We start from the raw sequence: 20,925 nt of genomic DNA, 5'->3' as shown, positions 1-20,925 counted from the left end.
ATTTTAGATATTGTTCGACATTGAGTCATTGACACCTCAAAACCCTTAATATATCTTCTCACCGATCTCTCTTGTTTTTTTTTTTACCCAAAAAAAAAAATATATCTCTCTAAAAACAAAATAAGGGTATACCCAGCCCTTAATGGCAAACCAAGGTTAGGCTTAGGGTCTGGGTCAATCAGGGTCACCCTGATCAGACCCTGAAAAATCATGACCAATCAGGGCGGGTAAGGGTTGGGCTAAAGCCTGAAGAGTTGGGCATGTGCTGAAGTTTTGCGGCCCGAGTGAGGGTCAAGGCAGGTTTGGGCCTAGTTAAGGGGACTCAGGGTTGAGCTAGGGTTTTAAGAAACCCAGCCGAGTTAACCCAACCCGGCATGTTGCACCCCTAATTGTCTCAATCGTAACATCACTTCCACAATAAGTTAAGTCGACTTATCTTATTTATGATGGACCGTACTGATTTATCTATAGAGACTCCCAAAGTGACTAACCTGATAATTAATTATGCCCCACAATAATAGAAACTTTCTAACCATCACCCATTACAGTAATTATAGAAGCGTCAGAGACCAACATGAACAATTGAATTTAAAAAAAAAAAATAATAATAATAATACTGGGAGAGAGAGAGTGATGTAAGAGCACAGATATGAGAAGTGAATGAAGAAGACCTGTGGTACTCTATCCAGAATTGTTTCGCTCACTGGGAACCTTGAATTTCCTCTTCCATGACCTTATTGCCTCTTCTCCACTGTTCACCCTCTATTACAAGTGGCCCATCCTTGTTTCGTATGCCGAGAGGATCCTTCTTCAACCTGGGACAGTTACTCACCTTCACTTCTCTTATAAGGGGGCAATGCAACATGTGATCAGTGCACACTCCAGATAACATTGGTAGGTCTTCCAGCTTTAAAACCTCCAGCCTTGGGAACAGTGAGATGATTCCTCCATTAATTTTACTAATCCCTTCCAACTCCTCCCCAATTTCTTCTTCTTCTTCTTTCTCTTTCTCTTCCTCTGCTTCAATAAGTACTTCCAACCGCACACAGTACCCAACTCTAATTTCCTTCAAGTTGTTAAACAGGCATGGCATTTCCTCCGTGAAGACCATCTTCAAGCTATTACATTTCTCAATTACTATCAATGATAGTCGACCAAAGCAATTTCCTGGTTCGATACTAACCCATGTCCTTCTCAATTTTGGCAATCCTTCTAGGTGTAACGCGTGAAGGAAATATTGGTTGGGGTAGACATCCTGACGATCCAACAACACCTCCAAGTCTTCACAGTTTCTAATTACAGTTAATACAGAAGCAATGTGCACACATGACAAACCTGGGCAATCCTCAATTATTAACTGCCATAGAATTTGGGATTTATCGAGGTTGAGAGCTTCTAGAGCATCTTGTTTTTCGACTGTGCAATGATTCAGACTCAAGTCAACAATCTTGTTGGCCAAAGGTTTGAACCAATCAGAAATAATGATATCTTCAAATGAAATGGAAAGAGTTGTTAAATAAGTCAAGCAGGACAACTCCCTCACATCAATGATGGACTCACCACTAGTAGACTCACTCCCATCCATTTTTTCATCTTCTTCACCAGAATTCACTCTCCATTTTATTTTATTGGATGCATAAAATCTTAATTCCTCCAAATTGTACAAACCAGAAATTACCCCAGCTGGAATAGAAACTTTGGAAAATTTCACATCCAAGTATCTTAAATTACTTACACCTCTCTCGCATTCAGATCCTCCGAGGATTTGCTGGTCCAACTCAGAACACCAACCCAAATCTAAAATTTGGAGTTGTCTGAGCATACCTAGTACAGGCAAAGGCAATGCTCTCAACCTTTTGCACATATGTAGCCTAAGCACCCGAAGATTCACCAAACATGACAAGGAATCTGGGAGATATTCCAACTTCTCTAACTGAAAAAGATCAAGTACACTAAGATTATCCATGTGTTGCCAGAAATTTGTTGGGGGAATAGCAGTGAGGTTGTAATTATTACGGAGAAGCATAGTGGTTAATTTTTGGCACTTCTCTCCCAACTCTGGCAACTCCCTGATTTGGGTATCCATTACAGAAATCCTTGTTGCATCTACCCACTCATGAGCTTGTGGTGCCTCTTTAAATGTTTCACCTGTCCTTATCAACAACTTGGGATTACTATCAGACACTGAAGATGTAATCCAAAGTGCAAGCTCCCGCATCACATCATGCATCCTCACACAGCCTTTGAGCTCTCCATCTTCTAACATGCAAGCGATTTTGAAGCTTCCTATCAGAGCCTCACCTTTATTCTTGACAGCTGTCAATCTATCAAATCTATCAAACAATCTCTCTCCAACACAATAAAATAATATATCATTTTCGTTTATGTTATGGTCATCAGGGAAGGAGGCACAATAAAGAAACAGACTCTTAAGCATATTATCCTCCAATCTATCAAAACTGAATTTTAATGGAATGAATACTTCATCTCTCATACCTCGAAGATTTGTGGCTGACAGTTCCATTTCTCTGACGGCATTTGCCCACTCTCCAACCCCATGTCGATTTGCCATTGCATGACCCACAGTGACAATTGCAAGAGGGAGACCCTTACACCTTCCAATCAGTTTTTCGGCAAAGCACTTTATGCCATCGGCACCAACATCTTCACCAGCTACTTCAACAAATAGCTCCCATGACTCGTCTTCAGATAATGGCTGCACTTTTATTGTTTTTCTGGCACCCATATCAGTTGACACATCTTTACTCCGGCTGGTCACAAGGATCTTACTCCCTTTGTTGCTTCGAGTTGGGTGAGGGATTCCAACATCCTCCAACTTTAATTTGCACCACATATCATCCAAAATTAGAAGAAATTTCTTCTTCTTTAGGGCTTCGGACAATGCATCAGCATCATTATTATCTGTTAATCGGAGGCGCTTGCCGATACTGCTTTGGATACTAGGTATGTTGGGAGTGGAAGACACTGTGACCATTATCACGGTCTCAAAACAAGAATTCTTTTCGAAGTGATTGTTTACTGCTCTGGCCAGAGTGGTTTTACCCACTCCCCCCATACCATACACTCCAATGATGCCCAAACGTGGATCAGGGTCACCTATGCAGTCAAGCATCTGTTTCAGCATGCGTTGAGCCGATGGCTGGTTCTCAATTATTGGCTCAGTTGGCATCTCTATCACAGGCTTTGGAGAAGACACCCTTGCCACAACAAACTGTTCGATGAGTCTATGATCAGCCTTTAGCTTAAGATCTACAGACCTCTTGCTCAATTTGTAGAGTGAGAAGCAGTTCACACACCAACCCCCTGCACACGTCCCTTCATTATACTCCTTTTCTATGACATCGGCTTCCAGTTCGATTTCTTGGACGGCCTTGAACCAGTTGCTTGCTACATTAGTCTCCACTTGTCCAGCGTTTTCTGATGCTTTTAGACTGCTTTGCTCATCATTTCTCCTTGCTTTCAGATCTTGAACTACTGTTTGCAATCCATTTAAATTTTCTTTGGAGCTTCTCAAATATTTTACCCGTCCAGAAATGGGAGCAATAAGATATGTGTCAATAACACTTACAAATGGGCTAACGAAATCCATGAGAAGATGGAAATGTGGGAAAAAGATAAAACGGAGCAAATGGAAACAAAGATCTGACTGAAAATTTTTGGAGATAATATATAAGAAGAGATTTATGAATGAAGATGGGAGAATTGGAGCGGTGTATATATCCACATAAAAAGGCTTGTAGAAACACTAGGACAATTTATGAATGAAGATGGGAGAATTGGAGCTGTAGATCGAGTCGAGAAAGGGGTCGATGAAGAGGCCGTAAGAGAAAATGGAAAGAACAAAAGATGATGAAAGTGAACGACTTGAGAGAGAAAAAGAGAGAGAGAGAGGCCAATAGCTAGCTAGGACATGGTGATGATCAGTTAGAAGTGACTTCTACAATTTCATTGGAATGTATTTCTATGCTCTCAAATTCCAAATTTAAATAATTTTATGGGCCTATTTGATGGCTTAAATGGGGGTGCATTGAAGAGAATCTGGACCTCTGTTAGTTAAAACGGGAACGATAAAAAAATATTGTTTGGTACGGGTATGTTTTAAACGGATCAAAACATGAACAGGACGGTCAAAAATACGGTTAAATACAGTAAAAATAAGAAAAATAAAAAACGAATGATACGTGTTTTAAACGTTTATATTTAAATAATACGGTGTCAAAAAAAGGGCAATATATAGATATAAATTGGCATAATAATTCTCTAAATACCTAGATAACAATCAAAATAAATAGTCCCATTTTAAACGTTTCTATTTTAAAACATTTATATTTTTTAAAATCTATTTTTTTACTGTCAAAAAAATGGTACGGCGTTTAAAATGGCAAAAAAATTTAAAATAGCTCCATTCCCGTTTTTTACTGACTTTCTGTGAAAAATTCGACAAACGACGTTTAAAACGGCAAAAATATGGAACGTCGTTTTAAACGCGAATAAACTAACTAGGATCTGGACCCTGACTCCAACCACACCACAATAAGTTCTAACGATTCTTACCAAATAAAAAATCTAATTATAAATTAAGGAGACATTCATGAGTCTTAGAGAACCAATTTTTTTTTTTTCTTTTTTTTCTGATAAATAATTTTAAATTAAAATATATGCTTCACATGAATGAAGTCCCATTCAGGCTGTGGATCATGGATATATGAGATGTTTTGTCATTACCAATGGCCCCATTGCCCATGTGAGTCTCTGACTGTGAAAAGTAAAACGTGACAGCTTTAAATTGAAGAACTTTAATATAGTGGTAAGGGATAGGTAGATGAAGCAGATAGGTGATGTTTTGTCATAACCAATGGCTCCATTGCCCATGTGAGTATGGCCCCAGTGCCCATGTGAGTCTCTGTCTGTAATTCGTATCTTTTCCTCTGCTTTTGGAGGAAAAGTGAAACGTGATAGCTTTTAATTGAAGAATTTTAATATAGTGGTAAGTGATGGATAGATAAAGCAGATAGGTGATGTTTTGTCATAACCAATGGCCCCATTGCCCATGTGAGTCTGTCTGTAATTCGTATCTTTTCCTCTGCTTTTGGAGGAAAAGTAAAACGTGATAGCTTTTAATTGAAGAACTTTAATATGGTGGCAAGGGATGGATAGATAAAGCAGATAAGTCATTCTCCTAAACTCCAAAGGGATCTGACATTTGCTGATCTGTATGGTTAAATTCTTAATAAGATAGTCATAAAATATCCAAGGAGATCTGTTTCCTCTCTCTCTCCCTCTCCCTCTCCCCCTCCTTTTCCTCACCATTAATGTTAGTTGGTCGTTGGTACTCAATTATTTGAGTGTTGCCCCCACCTCTCTCTCTCTCTCCTTTCTCCTTTTTTTTTTTTTTCCATCACTATTGTTAGGTGGTAGTTGTTACTCACTTCCTTGAGTATTGCCCCCACCTCTCTCTCCACCACTATAGTTAATTTTGCTACTCAATTATTTGAGTGTCCCCCCCCCCCCCCCCTTCTCTCTCTCTCTATGTCCCTCCTTTTCTCCCATCATAATCATTTGGTTAGAATCGATCTAAACCAGCTCTATTCTGAATAAGATTTAGCACGTCAACTATTAAACAATTTATTAGAAACACAAGACAGTCAATTAGAAATATCATGAAATCTCCAACTCTTCGGGGGGATGTCCTTAGCATCGAAGAACTTGTATTAAAGTATATATGTGCCTCGTTCAAACCATAAGCTGAAACAGAACAAATGATACAATTTTTCCTGTCCTATTGTTTGTTGGTAGTTGCTAATCAATTATTTGAGTGTTGCCCCCACCCCTCTCTCTCTCTTTCTCTCTCCCTCCTTTTCCCACCACTATTGTCAGTCGTTAGTTGCTACTCAATTATTCCGAGTGTTGGGACAACATATACTCATAGATGTTGCTTTCTTCGAGTTGCGACTCAATGCATCCCACTGTTTTTTTTTTCGTAAATCCACACACAGCTAATAATTGAAGGGGTAACTTTACCAACCTCTAAGAGGATTTGAAATGATAATTTTACCTTTTTGATTAACACATGATCAAATCATATTTTACTCAAGTCCCTCAATATCCCTAATCTTCACAAAGGTACTGTCCAATAGATAATTATCGGCGGCTGCGAATTTAGTGTCATTCGGGACCCGTGGATACAACTTCATGGTTTCGCAGATCACTGCATGGGTAAATCATCGTAATCGAGAGCAGTGAATGTTCACGTATGTGAATGTACGTGAACGCCCCTGATCCGTAGATATGGCATCTATCTAAGATAAAGTTGATCACCATATTTGTAACAAAACGCTCATCAGAATGGCCAGAGTTTAAGATTCTTGAGAGCAGGTCTTGTGTTTCTAGTGAAAGTTTCTCTTAGAGTTCTCTTCTCTTTTCTCTCATGATCTTTGCTGTGAATTGATGGACTGTTGCGTATTCTTTTCATAGGATTCTCTCGGAGCCAATGTTGGGTCCTTGTTTAAGCTTCCAAAAGGGTGGGAATATGTAGTGAAGGAAACCTCTCACTGCTCAACTGGGTTGCAACTTCGAATGTCTCGATGAATTCAGACCTTGGCTGTGGGAATGATGGTGACAGTGTCGCCGGGTCATACCCAAAAGCAATTTTACAGATGTTTTCGATTGTAAACCTCTAGAGGATGTCTTGCAGATCAATTACAAAATTATTGGAAGCAGCATTGGAGAGGAGAGGAAGGGTATATCAGGTACTTTACCTTTTATAAGGGTATCTTGGTGTTTATAAAAAAATACACCAGCTGACATTACCATATAACATATGTTCCGTAACAGAGACTAACGGTAAGGGGTATGAGTATAATTTGGTATTATGCAGGGTGTGTCTCTCTAATAGTGGCATTCTCTCGGGGGTGACGCTGTAAATTATCCAAAAAAAAGAAAAAGAAAATAAATCATGTAATTACGACATCAAAACATAGGCCAGTGGGAGAGTCCAAGGTATTGACACCAAGGAAGAGGAGGGGAGCACAGTCTCTTATTTCAGTCTTGTATCTAATTGTAGGGGGTGTGATCAGATAGCATTTTTTTTTTTCTGAAAGTACTTTAAACAATAATCGAATTTTCCTAAGACCACCGTGAACAAGAATTTATTCCCTGCGTAGTCTCACGGCCCCAAGATATAGAGGGGATGGGAGTGGGCCATCTCCTCATTCAGCCACCGTTGTAGGAAAACTTTATCCTTAAACAATAGCTAAAAAGGCCAAGCTGTGGATATGTCTGCATAAGTTTTGACAATAGAGTTTTGCTATAGGATTGTGAGGCCTTGGGGCCTTGGGGCCTTGGAAGAGGGATAAGGCCTTCTTGGAATTTAGCACTCCATTAAACTTTGACCCCCTAAACTTGTGGACTATGCTTGCTCCTCAACCATCTCATGACAACTATATACAGAGGTAATTTATTTCATCAGTTCTAGAAAGCTTTGCATTTATAATGATAGCAACTTGAGAAGCTTGTGTGAATCTAATACATAGCGCATTGGTTGCAACCTCCAGCTATTACGGGAAAGTTAGGACTTTAGTAGTTTCAAGCAAGGTTTTAATACTCTGGATTAGACAGATTTACCCTTTTTTTTTTTTTTACAATATATCTTACCAGTGGATCAGTCTGGAATGATTCGGTATTGAGGATCGGTCTCGACCAATATTGATCCCATTCGAAAAGATTCAATTCTTTTGTTGCGCAATAGAGGCGGCAACACAAATCCAATGCCCTGGAGCGCCCCGTCACAGAACCCAACATATGGGCACGCCTCGAGGTGCTTCAGGGCATTGAATTTGCATTGCCGCCTCTATTGCGCAATAGAGGATCCCCGCCCATTTTTAAAACCATGATCACAAGTCTCAAGTCTCAATCTCAAGTTATCATGCGAGGAATTGATTATTTACCAATAAAAACGGAGGATTGATTAGACTCTTGGGTAATGAATAAACTCCCATCCTTGTTGATGACGTTGAAACTATCCTCCTTTTGGCCATTCAACATTATCGATTGGCCTGGTGAAGGAGTGAAGGAAAACTCGGTCCTTACTCCTTAGAGTAATCCCAACTTTTACAACAAAAAAAGAAGGGAAAAAAAAAAAGGAGAAAGTTTTCATTCATCACATAGGAAGGTTCATCACACGATTCTAGGGTTCTCAAACCCTTATAAGGTGTTAGCATTCTCCCAAAAATTACCCTCCTGCACCCATCTGAAGCCCTTCATTTTCATTCACAGTGGGTATAAAAATTATACTACCATCTACCTGAGCATGCTCCATATCATATATTTGTCATCCCCAAAACAAGGCCGATGCTTATTGCCAAGGTTTTGGATATATATATATTTTTTTTAGCTAGAAGAGAAAAAGGTATTGCCAAGGTTAGGCCGGGCCTAAGTTGAGGTGAGGTGTTAATAAAACCCGCCCAGCCCAACCTTCTTGCTCCTTTAGCTACCCAAGTTGAAACGGTCCTTATGATCAGATTTCCCTTTTTTTAATCGAAAGAACCAATTTATTAGAGAAAGTCAAGAGAGGAGAAATTCCTCCCATAAGGAGCTTTACAAGACATAAAGGAGGATCAGAAATCCAAGTCCGAGAAACTCCCAGGATAGAAGCACCACGACCTAGGACATGCGCCTCCCTATTGTTCTAGCGAGGAACAAAACGGAAGGAAACGAAGCTAAAAGAAGATACAAGAGAAACAACATCCTCAACAACTAGCCTAGTAGCCCAATCAAGGGACGAAGAAACACAAGATAAGCCTCTAATTACAGTTTGACAGTCACTAAGAAGAACAACCACAGATAGTGACAAAGCATGAGCAAGTGGAATTCCATCACGAAGAGCCTCAGCTTCCATATAAGCTGCAGAAAAGCTCGGTCCAGGCTTGCATTTGGCAGCAATAAAGGATCCCAAGTGGGATCTGATCACCACTCCCCGACCTCCCAGCTTGTCCAAAGCACACCAAGCACCACCAGAAGAAGTAACAAAGCGAATAACCGGAGCATTTAAAGGCTGAAGAACAAGAACAACAGGTAGAGAACTTGAATTTCTTGCAGCACAACAAATGTGACCCTCATGAATAGATGCAGAAATACATGCCATAGTGCTAGCAAGATCCGGGTCCATTGAATTATAGACCATCATGTTGCAAGATTTCCAAACTTGAACCAGATGAAACCCATTCACCTCTATTGTTCCGAAGTTTAGAGATATAGTTAAATTGTCTACACCTCACCGCAGCCATGTGAAAGAAAAAAATATTTTTATCCCCTTCCTTAAGCCATTGAACTCTTGACCGTTGAGCCCAATATTACTCTTCCTCTTTTAAAGCAATTTCCAATAGCCCTCTGATTTTTATTTCTTCCTCTTGGAGGGAAGTACGTTGGGGGGGTTGCTGGATATTTTCCAGATCATGAGAAAGATGATCTATTTCCTTTCTGGTATTTTTAAAAGTCTTAGAACTCCAAACCTGAAGACCAGACCCTCATGCTTTGATTTTTTGAAAAAGTCTAAATGATGCTGACCCAATACAAGGAGTGTTCCATGCTTGAGAGACCACATGGCTCAAATCTGGGTTGTCAGTCCACTTAGATTCAAAGTAAAATCGCATTTGATTAGGTTTTGATTTAGGTAAAAAACATACCGAATTGGAGTGTGGTATGAAGCCACCATAGCATGCCTATGGATAACAATTAAGTTTGCTCAGATATTGGACTGTCAAGGGCCGACCGCACCCTTGACATTTCCAACAAAGAAGGCTCATGGACCCCGTGGGGGCTGATGAAGGGCAGCCGCCCACACCCTTTCAGAAACAAAGTCCGTAGAATTCTTAGAGCTATGGAAATGCTGTCTACGAGCCCGAGCCCGAGCCCGAGCCCGAGCCCGAGCTCAAGTCTTGAGGCGCTTGTGAGGAGGATGCCATTCCAGCAAGGCAGGCCTATTCTCAGAGCTATGAAAATGGCTTATGATCAGATTTGAAGACAATGATCTGTTCATCTCTGCAGATCAAGCATAGTTCGTCGATAGATCAGACAAGGTCAAGCGTACATGCATCTCTTCCATAAAGTTAGAATTAGAGTAAGTCGTCAGATTGGCATCAATGGAAGGACTCACTAAATCTAGTATCTCAAATCCAACGGATTCTAGTAGAATTCAAAGCATTAGTTTATTGTGAGTTATGACTTAAGGTGACTGTGGACTGTGGGCTGTGAACTGTGGGCCTAATCCGAATGCGCTGCTTAGACAGATCCGTTTTCAATTTTCGAAACCTTGGTAGAACCCCAGCATCAACTACTGATCTTTTTTGTGTGATCATAGTGTTGAGTGTGGATTAGGTTCTCATAGGATCTGATCCACGCAGATGGAATTCACCATAGGATTTTTCCTTGGGTGGATTCCATTTGTGTAGATCATTCCCGTACAAGAATGGTTTTCATACGAGAATCTGATCCACTCTCCATACTGATAACCTCACAATGCAATATTTTGGAGTAAATACAAATATGAAGAAAGCTCCGTATCTGTAGGAATGTAGAGTTTAATGCGAAGCCCATGAATGAGGAGTTGAGATCCCTTACATGTAGGTCCATTTGCACGTACGTTTTAGGTGCCACCCCTTGTATTAGCTTAAGGAAAGAAAAAAGATGCCCGGGAAAACCTAAAATGAAAGAAAGAGTAAAAACATCATCTTATTGACAGACGTTTAAAGACAAAGAAGATTTTTTTTTTTTTCAAATGAAATCCAAAATATAGAAAGAGAAGTTGAGAAAACTTTTACTTCATCTACGTCAAAGGTATTGAACTGGAGAATTTGGATGTTAGGCCAAACTTAGTTTTGAGTCTGACCTTTTCTCAATTGGAAGTAGATATCTAAATATTTATTTCAATATGGGCTTCAAACTACCCTCTCTTGGATCTTTCCAGCTGCATAAATTCTCTCCCTCATGGGTATTTTTTGAAAAAAAAAAAAAACGAGGAAAGCGATAGATTTGGTTCCCAGTCATTCAATATATGTCACAGCATTTTCTGGTCCGTGGATTGAATGGTATTGAACTGGGGATCTACCATATGGCATTGGCCCAAGGGGGCAACCGTATACATGTTTATGTCAAGATCCTATGACAATATCCGTGTTTATGTTCTTAGGTACCGGTAGAAGTTTAAAAACCCGGAATCTGATTGGCCTTAGAAATCGGAAAGCAAAGATTTTCTTAAATTTTTAATTTTATTTTCGAAAAAAAAAAAAGAATTTACACAATTTCATCAAAAGTCATTCAGTAACACCACATGAAAGTAATGTATATATAATTGAGACTGACAATGCTAAAGGCTTTATTCTGTACCCACCAGTGGGTTGCTCAGATGGTTAGGGCGAATTAGGAATTGTATTGGGTTGCCTAGATGGTTAGGGTGAACTGGGGATTGTGTGGATTAGGCGCATGGTCTCAGGTTCAATTCCCCATCTGTGCATCTGCAATTTAAGTGGAGATCATGGCGGTGGGTTGCTGTGCTAGTCTCCCCAAGGATTAGTAGAGGTGCGTAAGCTGCGATTTAAGTGGAAATCATGGTGGTGGATTGCTGTGCTAGTCTCCCTAAGGATTAGTTGAGGTGTGCGTAAGCTAGCCCGGACACCTTTGGTTAAAAAAAAAAAAAAAAAGGGACAATGTGAAAGGCCATTCCAACCTTAATTACCAAGTGAAAGTATAAATGCTTTAGCCCTAAAGAATCTAGAGTCCACGGATTCGGATTATGATTAATCGTGATCGATCTTGATTTTGGGCCGAATTATGTTTTAAAAAAAAAAATCATTTATTCTTCAGTTTTGGTTGGGTTTAATCGGATTTCCCACTGTAGGACTTTGCACCATGATCAACCCGTTTAAGTAATCGATTCTCATATGCCAAATATGGTACCATTTATAAACGGTCTGTCGAGTACCGGTCTTTCACCAGGTTATAATCAGACTATAAACGGACTATAATTGGGGTTTAAATAGTCTTTAGACGTGTCAGGTTTAGTAAACAAGTTCTAAACGAGCTCTAGGTTTATTATAAATGAACTTTAAACATGTCGAGTAGAGTCGGGCTATTAATTGGATGATTAAAATTGGGCGCATATCAGGTAGTACCCTTACATCAAAAACTATCTATTAATAAACATATTGGGCTAGGTCGATTCAGGTTTTAAATGATTCGAACTCAAATGGGCCCACCAATCCGGGCCTATGATTGACACCCCTAGTTGTGGTCTCTTCAATAGACTTGGGCCAATTGATACTTGCAAGAAATTTCACAGCCGGGGAACGGAAACTGCATCCTAACACCCGCTGATTACACCTCTGTCCATGCTAATTTTAAATGGGATTTATTATACCCACACTTGGTTTCCTCTTTTCCGGATGATTTCTTCCAGATTGTATCTCTCCTTTTTTTTCTTTTTCTTTTTTTTTTTACCAATGAGCATGGTTTGAGGGATTGGATTGGTATATGTCTTGATCAATATTGTATCAGTGAATCAATATGAAGAAAAATAAAAAGGTTTTCAAGTTGAAACCAGAGGTATTTCTTTCGGATCTATATCGATTTAGATCATATTGAATTGATATCATCCTTGATCAATCTCAATTATTGATCGATATTGTTTCAGTGAATCAATATAGACGAAGGGTAAAACAATAAAAAAAAATGGTTTTTAAATTGAAACAGGGGTGTTTCTTTCTAACCCAGATCGGCTCAGATCATATTGCATTGATAACATCTTTGACCGATCCCAATTCTTGATCAATATGAATTGATATGAATGAAAGGTAAAACAATTAAAAAAATGGTTTCTAAATTGAAACCAAAGGTATTTCTTTTGAGATCCAGATCCATCCATATCATATTGAACTGATATTGGCCTTGATTGATCTCATTTTCAAGAATGGAGTACAATGGGGGAGGAAGAAAACAAAATATTAAAAAGTAGGAGGGAAGCAGAGTTCAATGAGATGTCTCTCCCACGGTTCCACCCAGTACGAGATAGACATAAACAAAGATGGATGGATGGAATGAGATGAGATGAGAGCACTGAACAGAGCAGCGAATCAATTTAAAGAAACCCAGAAATAATATTGGTTTCTCTCTTGTGATACTCACATAGATGATGATGCTTGAATTTCCTCTTCCATGACCTTACTGCCTTTTCTCCAAGATTTTTTCTCCTCCTCGATGACGAGTAAACCGTCTCCATTTCGTATGTTGAGAGGATTCTTCTTTAACTTCTCACAGTTTTCAACCCTCACCCAATTTGTAAGGGGACAATACAAGATGTGATTGGTGCACACTTCAGTTAGTGCTGGTCGGTTAAATAGCCATAATGTATTTAGTCTTGGGAATGGTGAGATGACACCAGCTTCTTCTTCTTCTTCCTCAATTATTACTTCCATTTTCTCACATTTCTGAACTATAATTTCATTCAAGTTGTTGAAGAGGTGTGGCATTCCCTTGGTGAAGACCATCTTCAAGCTATTGCATTCCTCTATTTGTAACCCATATAGTTGAGCAAAGCAATTTAGTGGTGCGAGACTACCACGTATCCTTTTCAATTTTGGCAATCTTCTCAGGTGTAACCACTTAAAGGAATCCTCCTCCGCTCCATCCAACTCCACCTCCAAATCTTCACAATTTTGTATTGCAACTTCACGTTCAACACGAGTGGGCACACATGTCACACCCGAGCAATCCTCAATTCTTAAGTAGTCTAGATTTTGGGATTCATTGAATGCTTGTAGAGCATCTTGTTTTTCGATTTTACAACGTCCCAACCACAATGCCTTAATCTTGTTGGCCAAAGGTTTGAACCAATCAGAAATAGTGATATCTTGAAAGGAAATATAAAGGCATGTTAAATAAGTCAACTGGAACAACTCTTCCACATCAATAATAGATGAGCAGTACTAACCCATTCCATGGTTCCCATCCCATTTTTCATCATTGCCAAAACCACTCACCCTCCATTTTATTTTATCCGCTAGACACAATTTCAATTCCTCCAATTTCTGCAATCGAGAAATTACCCCCACTGGAATTGAAACTCCACTCCATTCCATATCCAAGTATCTTAAATTACTCATACTACCTCCCATGATTTGCAGGTCTAACTCAAAACTACAAAAACCCAAGTCTAAAACTTGGAGCTGTGGGAGCATTCCCACTGTAGGCAATTCTCTTAATCTTTCACAAAATCTTAACCTAAGCACCCGAAGATTCACCAAACCTGACAAGGAATCTGGGAGATATTCCAATTTCTCTGAGTTAGAAAGATCAAGTACAGTGAGATTATCCATGTGTTGCAAGAAATTTATTGGGGGAATAGCAGTGAGGTTCTCATTATTCCTGAGCAGCAAAGTGGTTAATTTTCGGCACTTCTCTTCCAACTCTGGTAACTCCCTTATTTGGGTATCCCTTAATGAAAACCTTGTTGCATCTACCCACTCATGAGCCTGCGGTGCCTCTTTAAATGTTTCACCTATCCATATCAAGAACTTGGGATTACTATCAGACACCGAAGATGATGTAATCCAAAATGCAAGCTCCCGCATCACATCATGAATCCTCACACTATCTTTCTCCTCTCCATCTTCTAACATGCAAGCAATTTTCAAGCTTCCTATCAGAGCCTCACCTTTATTCTTGGCAGCTGTCAGGCTACCTAATATATCTAACAATCCCTCTCCAACACAATAATCCAATATATTATCTTGGCTTATGTTATGGTCTTCAGGGAAGCACGCACAATAAAGAAACATACTCCTAAGCATATTATCCTCCAATCTATCAAAACTGAATTTTAAAGGAATGAATACTTCATCTATCATACCTCGAAGATTTGTGGCTGATAGTTCCATTTCCCTTACCGCATTTGCCCACTCCCCAACCCCATGTCGATTAGCCATTGCCTGACCCACAGTGACAATTGCAAGAGGGAGACCCTTACACCTTCCAACCAGTTTTTCAGCAAAGCATTTTATGCCATCGGCACCAACATGTTCACCAGCTACTTCAACGAAGAGCTCGCACGACTCGTCTTCAGATAATGGCTGCACTTTTATTGTTTTTCTGGCACCCATATCAGTGCACACATCTTTACTCCGGCTGGTCACAAGGATCTTGCTCCCTCTTTTGCTTCGAGTTGGGTGAGGGATTCCAACATCCTCAAGTTTTAGTTTGCACCACTCATCATCCAAAATTAGAAGAAATTTCTTCTTCTTTAGTGCTTCGTACAATGCATCAGCATCATTATTATCTGGTAATCCGAGGCGCTTACAGATTGTGGTTTGGATACTAGGTATGTTGGGAGTGGCAGACACCCTGACCATTATCACGGTCTCAAAACAAGAATCCTTTACGAAGTGATTGTTTACTTCTCTGGCCAGAGTGGTTTTACCCACTCCCCCCATACCATACACTCCAATGATGCCAAAACGTGGATCAGAGTCACCTATGCAATCAAGCATCTGTAGCAGCATGCATTGAGCCGATTGCTGGTTCTCTATTATCGGATCAGTTGGCGTCTCTATCACAGGCTTTGGAGAAGGCAGCCTTGCCACAACAAATTGTTCACTGAGTCTATAATCAGCCTTTAGCTTAAGATCTACAGACCACTTGCTCAATTTGTAGAGTGACCAGCAGTTCACACACCAACCCCCTGCATACGTCCTTTCATTATACTCCTTTTTTATGACATCGGCTTCCAGTTCAATTTTTTGGACGGCCTTGAACCAGTTGCTTGCTACATTAGTCTCCACTTGTCCAGCGTTTTCTGATGCTTTTAGACTGCTTTGCTCATCATTCCTCCTTGCTTTCAGATCTTGAACTACTGTTTGCAAGCCATTTAAATTTTCTTTGGAGTTTCTCAATTATTTTATCTGTCGAGCTATGGGAACAATAAGATATGTGTCAATAACACTTACAAATGGCCCAAAGAAATCCATGAGAAGATTGAAAAGTGGAAAAAGGATAAACACAGAGCAAATGGAAACAAAGATCTGACTGAAATTTTTGGAGATGATAAATAGGAAGAGATTAAAGCTATAAATTGGAGTGATGTATCTTTGTATGAAGAGGATCGAAACTGCTAAATGATTCAAAATGCAAACATGAAAAGGCTTGTAGAAACACAAGGGCAACGTAAGAAAGAAGATGGGAGACTTGGAACTGTAGATCGAGTGGAGAAAGAGAGTCGATGAAGAGGCAGTAAGAACAAAATGGAAAGAACAAAAGAAGATCCTCTCCAATAGCTGGTAGGACATGGTGATCAGTTAGAAGCTTAAATAAGTACTTATTTTATTTTATTTTTTTACTTTGTAGACTTACTCGTTAAAAAAATAATAATAATAATAATAAAAAATAAAAAAAAAACCCCCTCAATTACTCTATTCCCAGGTGACTTCTACAATTTCATAGATAAGGCATGCTATATCTATGATATCGAATTCCAAGTTTAAATAATCTCATGGGCTCATGGCCCCACGTCCAGATCCTCTCCAACGGCCAACCCCTTAGGCTCTAACCTCTATTAGTTAAAACGGGAATGGCAAAAAAATATTGTTCGGTACGGGCATGTTTTAAATGGATCAAAACGTGAACGGGACGGTCAAAAATACGGTAAAAACGGGAAAAAATAAAAAACGGACAATACGTGTTTTAAACGTTTATATTCAAATAATACGATGTCAAAAAAAGGGCAATATATAGACATAAATTGGCACAATAATTCTCTAAATACCTAGATAATAATAAAAACAAATATAGATAATATTCATTTGAAGTTTTAAACGCATATCCATTTTTAATATCCGTTTTTTTACTTTCAAAAAAACGGATATGCATTTAAAACGCGTTTAAAACTTCAAATAGTCCCGTTCCTGTTTTTTACCGATTTTCTGTGAAAAATTCGGCAAACGGCGTTTAAAACGGAAAAAAAAGGGGACGGCGTTTTAAACGCGAATTAACTAACAAAGGCTCTAACCTCTCAGCGCGCATTCAATGACTAAAATAGCCTTGAGGTGCATTGAAGAGGATCTGAACCCTGGCCACAATCACACCACATTAAGATCTAACAATTCTTTATTAAAATATATATATATATATATATATCTAATAAGAAATTACAAAGACATTTATGAGTTTAAAGTATTTAAAAAAAAAAACCACAGCATCAAATTTTGTTTCTTTTCTTTTTTTATAAGTAATTTTAAATTAATATAGATGCTTCACATGAATTAAGTCCCATTCAGGTTGTGGGCCATGGATATTTGGGATGTTTTGTCAAAACTCGTAACCTATGGCCCAAAGCCCATGTGAGGATCTGACTCTGCTTCATATCTTTTCCTCTCTTTAGGTGGAAAAGTAAAACGGGATAACCTTTGATTGAGGAACTTTAACACGGTGGTAAGGGATTAATAGATTGATCGAAACTTGTGTTTTTCTTTAGGACAAAATTTTCCTGAGCTGCATGGATCCGAAGGAGGAAGCCTCTACCACCCTCAGCACCCTAAATGTGTCATAGTAGACGGAATTCAGTTAACCATGGATGTAAGAAAACACGTCCTATATGGAAACTTGGTTATAGAGTATAGATATCATTGCAGGATTTAGTAGACATGTATCATAATCCAATTCATAGTTGTATCAAAGACTTTTGTATGATAGGAATACTGAAGTGAAGTTCAGTCATCTGCTACCAACAGGAGGAAGAGTCCTTTACAATTGCATTGATAGACCATGAAAGTATTTTTGTTGGATGTCCTAAAAAAGATAAGAGACAGTAAAATTGCCTTCTAGTATGATATTTTGCTACTATTTGCCATCATATTCCTCCGCAAGGGGAAATGGATAGATTCAGTGTTATGACAACTACTCTATTTGTAGGGCCAGAATACCCAAGTGGGGATTAAGTGAAGCAACGGAATTTAGTGGAAAATGAGTTTTTGTAAAAGGAAAACTTTATCAACTTTTGTTTTTATCCACTACATTAGCTTGTTCTGTTCTAAAGTATTTTTCATGGTAAATCTTAATGGACCAAGTGTTTTTGCTTTAAAAAAAAAAAAAACAAAAAAAAAAAAAAAATTCATCGGATTCGACTCTCCTTTTCTAATCTCTTACTAACTTTTTGTTAGAATTTTTTATGGCTGTTAATCGGTCGGGCCTAGCAAGGCTTGGTAGTACTATACCTTTGCACCGTGACCTAATTATTTAAGGAATAAGTTGGTCTTGATCGGATTCTGGACTTTAATCAATCTACTTCTAATAGGGCTAATCGGGCCTTAAACAAGGTAATGTACTTATAAAACCTAAGATGGTCTTTAATTGTCTTAGATTTAAGAAACTTTAATACATTTTATCAAATCATCAACAATTTAGGAAAGATATTACATTTTTTTTTAACCAATGTGTGAAAGATATTACACATAATTACATTGAATAATTGATAATAAAAAAAAAATATATCAATATATACCCTGTTCTATGTGGAAAAAATCAAAACATACATGTAAACCATCGGGCTAAATGTGCCAGGCCGAATTGAATATGTAAACCAGCTGGTCCAATTGGCTGCCCATAGGGCTTGTCCCTTGTACCAGTTTGGTCAAATTGGTGCAGACTTGGGATTGACACCCATAGGATATATATATATATATATATATTTCATGCAATGAGATGAAGTCATAATCTAATGAAGACAATAAAAAATTGGATATTACGAGTTTAGATCCTCTGCATATACTTTCAATTGAATAAGAGAGTCATAAAATAAAATTATGGTTGGCCTGATCAACTCCAAGGGAGCGAAGGGTTAAGAAATTGACATTTTCTGATTTGTATGGTTAAATTCTTAATAAAAGAGTAATAAATTATCCAAATTTCCAATAGTGAGCTGGTGTTTTAAAAGCTTCTAACTCAAGCACACTAGCTATTGTTTATATCAGTCAGGCTGGGGTTACAAGCATATATTAATACATCGAGAGACGGATTGAGTTTAGAGTCTTGAGACTGGAACTGATTCACCTGCAACTTCCTCACAATTCACATTTGTTAATTCACTTTTCCTTTGCGTTGAACTTGTTTCAGGTGGTGGTACCTCTCTTCTCACTCTTGCACTTTTTAACTCTATTTTCATGTCGTCTATCTTTGCTATATGGGTGGTGGCGTGATGCCTTTTTCCTTAGCTCTCTCTCTCTCTCTCTCTCTCTCTCTCTCTCTCTCTCCCTTTTCCCCCACCACTATTGTTTGTTGCTAGTTGCTACTCAATTATTTGAGTGTTGCCCCTTTTCCCCACCACTATTGTTTGTTGCTAGATGCTACTCAACTATTTGAGTGTTGGCCCACTTCTCTCTCTCTCTCTCTCTCTCTCTCTCTCTCTCCTTTTTTTCCACACTACTTTGTTTGCTGCTACTCAATTAATTGAGTGTTAACCCCACATATCCAATGATATCATATACTCATAGATGATGCTTTCTCAGAGTTGAGGCTCAATACATCCCCACACATCCAATGATATCACAACTAATAATTGAAGGGGTAAGTTCATCCCTCATGATCATGTAGTTACTGCACCAAAGCACGATCATGTAGTTACTGCACCAAAGCACAGGCCAATGGGAGAATTCACAAGGTTATTGAACTAAGAGGGAAGGGTAGGGCAAGCTTTTCATTCAATCTTGTATCCTGACATAGGGGGTGTGATGAGATAGTATTATTTTTCTCTCTAAAGTATTTAAATAATGACTGAATTTTCCTAAGATCACAGCGAACTGAATTTGTTTTCTACTTAGTCGCACTACCCCAAAATATAGAGACGAGAGAGGGGAAAAGAGGGGATCACATCTGGGCCATCTGCTCATTCAGCCACCGATGTAGGAAACTTTATCCTTAAATAATAGCTAAAAATGCCAAGCTGTGGATGTGTCTACATCAATTTTTGACAATGGAGTTTTTCTTTAGGATTGTAGGGCGTTGGAGCTTTGGAGGAGAGATAAGGCATAGCACTTGGTTAAACTTTGACACCATAAACTTGTGGACTATGCTTGCTCAACATCTTATGACAAGTTATATACAAAGGTGATTGATTTCATTAGATTTTTATTCTTTTTTTTTTTTTTTTTTTTTGTAATAAAAAAAGGGTGCTCTATAGTAGTGATCATAGCCCCCAGGACAAACCCCCGTATAGCAAGCAATGTTTCTGTTGAACCAATGGGCGATAGTGGGCATGCCAAGACTCAAACCCACACTCAGTCGACTTGAACAGTGATGGGTTGAGGACATTTTCACCACTAGGCTACCAACCCCATTGGTCATTAGATCTCTATTCATGCCCAAGAAAGCTTTGCTTTTACATTGATAGCAGCTGGAAAATCTTGTCAGCCACCTGCTACGACTTTACTAGTCTCAAGCAAGGTTTTAATACTCTGGATCAGACAGACTTATGCTTTTCTTTTCTTTTCTTTTCTATTCTTTTTTTTTTTTTTTAATTAGTATTATCATATATAGCAGTGAATAGATATGGATCAAATCGGTATTGAGGATATATCTCAGCTAATATTGATCTAGTTGAGTCATGATCTGAACTGATTTTTAAAGGATTCGACTCTCTTGTTACTCAATAGAGCTGGAATACAAATCCAATGACCTGGAGCACCCTAGCATGGAACCCAACACATTGGGGCATGCCTCAAGGTTTTTCAGGGCATTGGATCTATGCTGCCACCTCTATTGTACCGCAGAGGATTCCTACCATTTTTAGAGTCATGGTCTCAAGTCTCAACTCTCAATCTTAAGTTATCATGCAAGGGACTGATTTTTTATCCAAAAAAAAAAAACAGA

General features: G+C 38.8%; 2 protein-coding genes across 2 annotated transcripts; both read right to left on the bottom strand.

Moving 5' to 3' along the window:
- Window positions 1–483: 483 nt before the first annotated feature.
- On the bottom strand, window positions 484–3,988 carry LOC122091407 (probable disease resistance protein At4g14610). Its single transcript, XM_042661331.1, has 2 exons — window positions 2,497–3,988; window positions 484–2,316 (listed from the first exon to the last, which is right to left on the bottom strand). Exons 1-2 carry the CDS (start codon window positions 3,608–3,610, stop codon window positions 701–703), a joined length of 2,730 nt encoding a protein of 909 aa, XP_042517265.1. The 5' UTR covers window positions 3,611–3,988; the 3' UTR covers window positions 484–700.
- A 9,205-nt stretch (window positions 3,989–13,193) lies between these two features.
- Window positions 13,194–19,222, bottom strand: LOC122092289 (disease resistance protein RPS2-like). The gene is made up of 3 exons (XM_042662612.1): window positions 19,111–19,222; window positions 14,003–15,919; window positions 13,194–13,921 (listed from the first exon to the last, which is right to left on the bottom strand). The coding sequence occupies exons 1-3, from the start codon at window positions 19,220–19,222 to the stop codon at window positions 13,194–13,196; spliced, it is 2,757 nt and encodes a 918-aa protein (XP_042518546.1).
- Between the last annotated feature and the right edge of the window lie 1,703 nt (window positions 19,223–20,925).

This window comes from Macadamia integrifolia, chromosome 10 (assembly GCF_013358625.1).
Source record: "Macadamia integrifolia cultivar HAES 741 chromosome 10, SCU_Mint_v3, whole genome shotgun sequence".
NCBI classification, from domain to species: Eukaryota; Viridiplantae; Streptophyta; class Magnoliopsida; order Proteales; family Proteaceae; genus Macadamia; species Macadamia integrifolia.
The sequence above is the reverse complement of the archived record's forward strand: the minus strand, read 5'-3'. Positions and strand labels throughout refer to the sequence as shown.